This window comes from Alligator sinensis, unplaced genomic scaffold, assembly GCF_000455745.1.
Source record: "Alligator sinensis unplaced genomic scaffold, ASM45574v1 scaffold953_1, whole genome shotgun sequence".
NCBI classification, from domain to species: domain Eukaryota; kingdom Metazoa; phylum Chordata; order Crocodylia; family Alligatoridae; genus Alligator; species Alligator sinensis.
In genome coordinates, this window is record NW_005842365.1 from 315,720 (window position 1) to 324,360 (window position 8,641).

General features: G+C 49.1%; 1 protein-coding gene across 3 annotated transcripts in view; it reads right to left on the minus strand.

Moving 5' to 3' along the window:
* The window catches only part of LOC102385125 (proline dehydrogenase 1, mitochondrial), a 24,653-nt gene that overhangs the window by 15,991 nt on the left and 21 nt on the right, over positions 1-8,641 (minus strand). For 2 of the 3 annotated variants that reach the window (XR_003095376.1, XM_025210664.1), the window contains exon 1: positions 8,454-8,635. Coding sequence is in view for 2 of the 3 variants with exons in the window: in XM_025210664.1 (XP_025066449.1) it covers positions 8,454-8,614 (161 nt within the window). In the remaining variant the exon portion in view is untranslated. Of the gene's footprint in view, positions 1-8,453 lie in introns of all 3 variants that reach the window. The other variant, XM_006029206.3, reaches the window with a different exon arrangement.

An 8,641-nucleotide genomic window follows, 5' to 3' on the forward strand; every position in this document is an offset into this window, starting at 1 on the left:
TGCTGCAGCTAGTAAAGCGACCAAAATGCTGGCTTGCATCCATAGATGCTTCTCAAGCAAATCCCGGGACGTCATTCTCCCCTTGTACTTGGCCTTGGTGAGGCCGCAGCTGGAGTACTGCGTCCAGTTTTGGGCTCCACAATTCAAAAAGGATGTGGAGAAGCTTGAGAGAGTCCAGAGAAGAGCCACGCGCATGATCAGAGGTCAGGGAAGCAGATCCTACGATGACAGGCTGACAGCCCTGGGGCTCTTTAGCCTGGAAAAGCGCAGGCTCAGGGGTGATCTGATGGCCACCTATAAGTTTATCAGGGGTGACCACCAGTATCTGGGGGAACGTTTGTTCACCAGAGCGCCCCAAGGGATGACGACTAGGTCGAATGGTCATAAACTACTACAAGACCATTTCAGGCTGGACACGAGGAAGAATTTCTTTACTGTCCGAGCCCCCAAGGTCTGGAACAGCCTGCCACCGGAGGTGGTTCAAGTGCCTACACTGAACACCTTCAAGAGCAAACTGGATGCTCATCTTGCTGGGATCCTATGAACCCAGCTGACTTCCTGCCCTTTGGGCAGGGGGCTGGACTCGATGATCTTCCGAGGTCCCTTCCAGCCCTAATGTCTATGAAATCTATGAAAGACCTTTAATTTGGTCTCCATGTCTGGACATTGGAGGGTAGAAGAGTTTAGCAAGTTTGAAGCTCACCCTGTGGTAACATGCACCAAGCATTTGCTTTTCACTTTTTCCCAGAGCCCCAATATCTTGGGTAGCTGTCTATCAGATGCATTTTAAGCTGCAGTGGTGAATCAGGCTGATTTCTTACATGTGCAAAGAGCTTTGACAATGTTTAAACAGTAAGCTGATGTAACTCCTTCAAATTCAGTGAACAAAAGTTCTAGCTGAACAAGACAATTTATACCCTTTGTCATGTGGTCTCCAATTCAGTTCAGAAGTCAGTTCTGATCACATTGTTTAAGCAGAAGTCTCATCCTGAGGCAGAAGCTAAAGCTGCCAAACAAGATAGAGTACACCACAGGGAGGAAAAAAAAACGTATTTATTCTAAAATAGAGGCAAATGATGCAATGACTTTCAGGCATTGTACAGACTTTGTACCTGTGCCATGCCCAACTGGCATGCCAAAGTGTCAAAACCAAGTAATTGAATGCCTCTGGCACAGTGGAAAGTCCCAGCACAGCAAAAATCCCCACCAAGTCCAACGGTCACCCTCGTTTAATTTTCAACAGTCCGCGTGATTGGCTAACCCTACACATCACCCATTGGCCAGTTTCCAAAACTATACCCACTTGGCAAATAGTGATTGGCTTATAACCATACAAAAGTAAAAGCAGTTTCTGCCCTCGTTGGAGGACTCCGCACGCATCCTGGAGTAAACTTGGTGGACTGATCACCCACCAATAACTCCCCGTCATCGGCGGTCCCCAATACCCCCCCGTCATCGGCGGTCCCGACATACCCAATACCCCCCCCTGCAGGCTCATCAGCTCGGTCACAGCATCTCGTTCGTCACGCGCGGTCGATTGTAACCAGATACGTACGCTTGGCTGTAACTAAAGCAAGTCTGCTACCTGCGTCGTATTTCATCCTTCCTGCACTGCGCGCATCAGTGGCGTAAGTAAACAATCTATTTTTTACCAATACACATCTGTGCCTAATTCCGCTCCATTCGCCAAAGTACCCACCTGGCGCTCCGGGCTACCGGCCATAGCCCGGCAAGTCGGTCGGACACCACACAAAGTAAGAGATACAAAGAGTGTGTACAAAGTAGGGCTAGAAGGGACCTCAAAAAGTCATCTAGTTCAACTGCCTGCCTCAGGCAGGATCATTTCTATACAACCATTCCATAGAAATCCTAATCTAATCTATTAGCAAAACTACAAGGATCAACCTTGTCACACAACTACAAGGCACAGCTTTCTAACCTGCCACAGATAAAGCAGGGGGACAACTGTAGCTAATGTCCTACTGCTGCAAGGGTTGTTAAATTACATTTGAGAGATCCAAAAGGGCCACACCCCTGCTACAGAAGGCACCCCCCGTCCCACCAGCTTGTACCAATCTGACCTAGGGGTAAAATCCCTTTGTAGCTCCAAATGTGATCAGTCTGACCTCAAGCAGAGGAGTATGACCCTCTAGCTAGGGACCTCTGGGTTTAGTCCCAGCAGAAGTACAGAAACTCAAGTCAAAACACTCAGACTTGGCTGCAGTCATTAGCCAGTGCTTCTGACACAACAGTGGGGAAGGTGTGTGTGTGTGAAATACGAAAAATAGTCCTTCCCAACCCCTGTGGGAAAATGAGCAAAGCCCAGAAGCTTGGGAAATGCTTGTAACATATTAAAGGCAAACAAACTCCTAGATTGTCCCTAATCAAAACTTACCCAACCTCTTGAACACCTGTAATGATAGGGATTTCACAACATTCCTAGCCAGTCTTCCACTGCCTCGCTGTTCTAACAGAGAAGTAGTTAATAAACTGATAAAAGTAGTGCAAAGTTAAGAGAGATCCCAACCCTGCTTGCCATGTTCTATCAGTGGCTATAGGAAAGTGATGGCAGTCAACTATACATTAAGTAAAATGTAGATTAAGTAGCACTGTGCAGCATTAAGCTGTTTCCAACAGGCATACTAACCCTGAGCTGGTAGGTTCCTAGAGGACAGAGCATGATCTCCTCCTACCAAATGCTCTTGGCTGTGGCTGTGAATGTGCAGATAGCCCCACTTCTCCCAACATAAAGCCCTATGTCATGTGCATGTAACATGTGCTGACCATAAGTCAATATATTCGCTCCAGAAGACAAGCCATTTACAAACAAGGCTGCAACATGGTAGATATAGGGACAGACAGAGACATAACATGCAGTTGAGTTGAATACTGACACCTACCAAGAACACAGATATTACATGAAGGACATAGGACTAGATTTATAGCCCTGGTTTAGTGACACTGTACAGCTACTTCAGTCATCTCTTGGCCAGTCCCCATCAGAGTACTCTGCATTCCTTAACTGCTTTAAAGCGAGTCCTGAGTGCTCCAGATGGGATTAGTTACACCTCAGTCACCCTGCTTAACAGGCTGCACCTACACCCTACCAGGTGACACTTGGATTTGTGCTGACCAATGGAACACAGACATAGGAAGAAATAATGCATACAAGATGCCCCAAGGCTGGTCTTAGACAGCTTCACCCACTTCCAGAGAACTCATTTAGAATCTGGAAGGCTGCAGAGAAGCTTTTTCAAAAGTAAACTGCCTGCCCATCCTGTGCCAAGCTACACTCATAGCACACCAATCCAAGGGCAACCTTATCAAAAACAGCAAGAAAGCTGCATCCCCTTTACCACCACCAGTTTATCAGGGCAGACAGTACTTGTGAAGAGGAGGATAACACAAACCAGTACCTGCAGGGTAACAGCTTCCACAAGGCAAATGCCAAGTCCCTGGGGGCGCCTCACATTCATGCCACAAAAGCCGTTCAGAAAAAAAAAAAAAAAAAATCAACCTGCAGTTCAGCAGCTACAGCAGAATGAAGCCACTATTCTACCGCTTAGCCATCTTGGGACACTCTGTACAGTACCCACTAAGGCAGGGGTAGGCTATTATTTAGGCTGGAGGGCTGTTTAACAAGTTCTGGTGAGATGTTGAGAGCCACAAGGGTAGCCCCACCCCTTGATAGGTGCCCTGTCCTCTGATCACCATCCTGGTATCAGAAGTCCCATACCCTAACCCCTGACCTTTGCCACTTGAAGTCCCTCCCCTTGCTCCTTTTGGGAGGGGGGTTTCCCCCTCTCGGGACCAGGAAAACAAAACAAAATAAAAACCAAACAAATCATATACTACAAGTCAAACATCTACTATAACATTTTAATTATTACAAAAAACATTGTCATCTTGATTTATGTGCGTTTGCGTAGTGTAAACAGAGACGACTGTATACTACCTCAAAATAAACTCTTACTCTTGTACATTATGTATGGGGTGTGGATGGGCGGTGTGGGGTTTGTACAGGCCTGTGGGTGTGTGCAGATGAGGGTCTGGGTGTATGGTGTGAGTGTAGGGAAGGTATGGGTGGGTGTGGGGTTTGTGGTGGACTGTGGGAGTGTGTGTGGGGGGCCCTGCCCCCGACATGGCCCCCTCTCCACGGCACACAGTCCCCACCACTGGTGGCAGCAGCAGTAGCAGCAGGTGGTGAGCCTTTGGGGTGCTCATGGCCCACAGCAGGCAGCCCCTCAGCAGCATGCAGCTGTGGCTGAGTCCCAGAAGCTGCAAGAGGTGGCAGGGAATGGGGCCAGGCTGGCCTGGCTCCATCGCGTGGGGCTCCCCACGGCTCACATGCAGCTCCCAGAACTCAGCTGGAGGCCAGGCATGATGGACTTGGCTGGGAGTGGCGGGGAGCTCCACATGATAGAGCCAGGCTGGCTCCGCCCTGCTCTCCGCCACCCTGACCAAGTCCCAGGACCTGGACATGGTGGCAGTGAGCAGGGCCAGGCTGCCGGCTCTATCACATGCAGCTCTCAGGTGACTCCTGGGAGTGGCACATAAGCTGCAGGGAGCTCTGTTCAGTGGAGCTGGGTCAGCCCTGTGCTCCTGCTAGTCCAGGTCTCATGTTCTTGCCAATGCAGCCTCTTCACTCCCCCAACCCAATGCTCCAGCAAGACCCAGCCCTGGAGCAGGCCCTATGCTCTGCACTCTGTGCTCCTGCCCCAGCACTGGCACGGGCCCTGTGCTCCTGCCCAGCTGCAGCTTCCTCCCACCTGCTGCCCAGCACAATGCAGCAGGGACAGGAGGACCAGCTGGAGCCTGGAGGACCTGAGCAGTTCCCCAGGCAGCTGCAGGAGCAGCAGTCCTGCCTAGAAGCTGTGCATGCTGGCCAGGGCTGGGGCTGGGACCAGAGCCCTCCTGCAGGTGAGGGTAAAAGCATAGCATGCTGGCCTGGCAGGAATAGATAGAGCTCAGCCTCATGTGGAGTGCAGCACAGATAGCTGCAGGCTGGGTTAGATACAATTAATTGGTGGGCATCTGCCCACAGGCCAGAGAAATCATCTCGCAGACTAGATCCAACCTACAGGTTATATTTTGCCTGTCTCCGCACTAAGGGCTACTGCCCTAGCTTGTTCCATACTGGCAAGTTAGCCTGCAGTCAGCGCAAAAAGCTCATAGCAGAAGGCAAAAAACAGTGAAGGTAAAAGGATTTGCCTCTCTAAGGTGAGGCTGGTGATAAAGGAAAGGCCAAACACAAAGTACTTAAATAGATGCCTCAGACGCAGCTGCTAAAAGCATCTACAGAGGACCATAGCTGACATGCTCAAAAGGAAGATCCATGAAGCCCTGAATTAGACCTTCAAGGAAAAGCAGTACAGAAGCCCTGGCAGTTTTAAATGCCTGTACAGCAGAGGGGTAAATCCTCATATGTACACCTCTCTCGAGAAAGAAGCCAGCATGCATCATGCTGAACATCATTACCATACCTTTTGTTTATACACTGAGGAGTAAAAAGTCAGACTCCACTGCTGCTACAGCCAAGAGAGCCCATCTGTTATGATCAGCCTGTAGCTGGCAACAGCAGTGTTTAAACAAGTCACCTATTGTGACTTGAGCCAACACCCAACCCTTCACACAAAGCATAAAAGCACTGCAAGGAATTTGGCAGCGCTCGCTCTGGGCTGAGACAGCAGGACGCAATATGGAAAGAGAACACAGCCGCTGCAGAGGACATAGCAATGTTGGGTCTATTTAGAAACAGGATCAGGAAAACAAACACTGCTCTGAACTCTTCTCTAGGAACTAGAGTCTAAAAGAAAGGGAAACTAGGACTGAAGTGTTATGAAATGGGAGAAGAGCTCAGGTATCCATCTGAGGGAGCCAGGGGAGCTGATGGACTCATAACAAGTGGGACTGGCTGCACACAGATCTAAAACTTGGCAGCTGGAGTATTGACATATGGCTGCCAGAGATGCAGAGCCTATCAAAATGGTGGGATGGGCCTCACTGGCCAATCACATTGCCAGCCGGTGCTCAAGCTCTTGGCAAGCATCAAATAGCACATTCTGTTCCAAACACTTCCAGGCAGAGGCAGAGGCTAATCTACCTTGAAATGCATCATGTGCTGCAGAGCTCACAAATATCCTTGTTGAAGGAGACCAGGACATGGCAAACAATCCTGGCATGGGCACTTCAAAGAAGGACCTAGCAGCATGGAGCCCCTGAGAGTAGGCCAACATTGTGAGCAATGGGGCACAAAATGACCCTATGTGCGTTGCTTCAGAGCACATGCTAAATAATACAACTTTATTCAGTACCGCAGGCCAAGGACACCTGTGATTAGCCAAGACAACCCTGATCCAGAAGAGGGAGACAATGTGGCAGCAAAGGCATGAATCAAATACATAGATCAGAGTACTGCATTGAGTGCTCAACGGGTACTGTCTAGACATGACACTCTGGAAACCTGTTCCACACACTGAATGCTTATGCACTCAAGTATGATCCTGTTCCACCCTGCTTAAGTGCCCAGGGGGAAAACAGAAGTCTTAGTGTGCTTATTTTATAACTTTCATAGTTGGTAGTCAGAAGGGACCTAAGCAGATCATCAAGTCCAACCCCCTGGCATGAGCAGGAAAGGATGCTGGGGTCAAATGACCCCGGCTAGGTGATTGTCTAGCCTCCTTTTGAAGACCCCCAGGGTAGGGGCAAGCACCACCTCCCTTGGAAGTTGGTTCCAGCTCCTAGCTACCCTGTGAAGTAGTGCCTCCTGATGTCCAGCCTGAACCTACTCTGTCAGCTTATGGCCATTATTCCTTGTAACTCCCAGTAGTGCTTGGGGGAGCAGGGACTCTCCCATAGCCTGCTGGGCCCCCTTGGCAAGTTTGCAGGTGGCCACCAGATCCCCTCTCAGACTTCCCTTTTGGAGGCTGAACCGGTTCAGATCCCGTAGCCTCTCCTCATAGGGCCTGCCCTGTTGCCCCTTGATCATGCGGGTGGCCCTCCTCTGGACCCTCTCCAAGTTGTCCACATCCCTCCTGAAGTGCGGCGCCCAGAACTGGACACAGTACTCCGACTGCGGCCTGACCAATGTCGCATAGAGGGGGAGGATCACCTCCTTGGTCTGACAAGGTGCGGTTAGCTTTCCTGACCGCGTCCCCACATTGGTGGCCCAAGTTAATCTTGGAATCAACAGCGACTCCAAGATCCTCTTCTGCCTCTGTGCTGACAAGAAGGGAGTTCCCCAGCCTGTAGGTATGTTGCTGGTTCTCCCCAGGTGCAATACCTTGCACTTGTCTGTATTGAATCTCATCTACCCACCTCTGTAACCTGTCCAGATCTAGTTGTAGCCTGTCCCTCTCTTCTAGCATGCTCACTTCTCCCCACATCTTAGTGGGGACTTGGACGAGGGGATGAAAAGCACCCTCTTCAAGTCACCGATGAAGATATTGAACAGTGCGGGCCGAAGGACTGAGCCCTGGGGGACCCCACTGCCCACATCCCTCCAGGTCGAAAACAACCCGTCCACCACTGTTTTAGTATTACATCATCACCTTTGATTATGACTAGGTCACAGAAAACAGCAAACAGCAGGAAGACCCATAGACTTCAAGTTAACTGCATTTCTGGGACAAAAGCAGGATGAAAATTTGATTACAACCAGGCACCTAATATAATCTGGCCCTTTGGGTATTCAACTTTGGGGAATTCTTAACTATCCAACCTTTTAGAGATACAGAGGAAGTCTGCATTTTGGTTTTAGGGCCTTTAGAACCTGAGAAACTAGAAATTGGCTTTTCCTTCTCCTTTCCAAACTTGGACTAGACTAAGAAGTTTTGTTTTTTTTTGTTTTTTACTTTGGCTGGGATAAAGTCACTACAATCAAGGAACAAGATACATTTAAATCTACAACTATAGCAGAATCAAATGGAGACTGATTTTAGTTTCCTTCAACATAATCAGCAGTTAATGTTGTACATGTAAAACCTGCATTTCTCCCATGTGAAACAGAAATCATAGAGAAGTAAGCCTAGAAGGTACCTCAAGGCCTGATCTAGTTTAACCTCCTGTCTGAAGCGGGAAAGGCCTTACATCCCATATGGGAACTGAAGCTGCTGAAATTTTGGCATTATTAGCAACACTCTTACCAACTGAGCTAACTGTCCCAGGCCTATCTGATGTTCCAGGGCCTATGAACTCAATCTCTGGACATCACCCTGGTTGTACTGCATTGCTTGGCCACCCTAGTATGCAGGAAGGCTGAAAGAGCCTCAAAGCTTTGTTCACAAACTAAGCAGTCCTAAAAGAAAAACCAAATTCTGGAGCCACCCACTAACCACAGAAACACGGAGAGATCACACGGTTACTGTGTTGTGACAGCAGTATGCATCAGCATAGCATCCCTCAAACTGAGTAACCAACTGCAGACCAGAAGCCAGCTGTACACAGATGCTTACTCCACTTCCTTCCTCTCAGCCTCCTCTGTTGTCAGATCCTCTTCCACACTGTAATCCAGCACTGATCCCACACCAAATGACTGATTTCGCTGGATCAGGGGTTTGATGGCCTCTTGGTCTTCTCTAGCCACAAACTGCGCATAGAAAGTCATCTTCATCATTTTCTCAAACAGCTGTTGCCCCAGGAT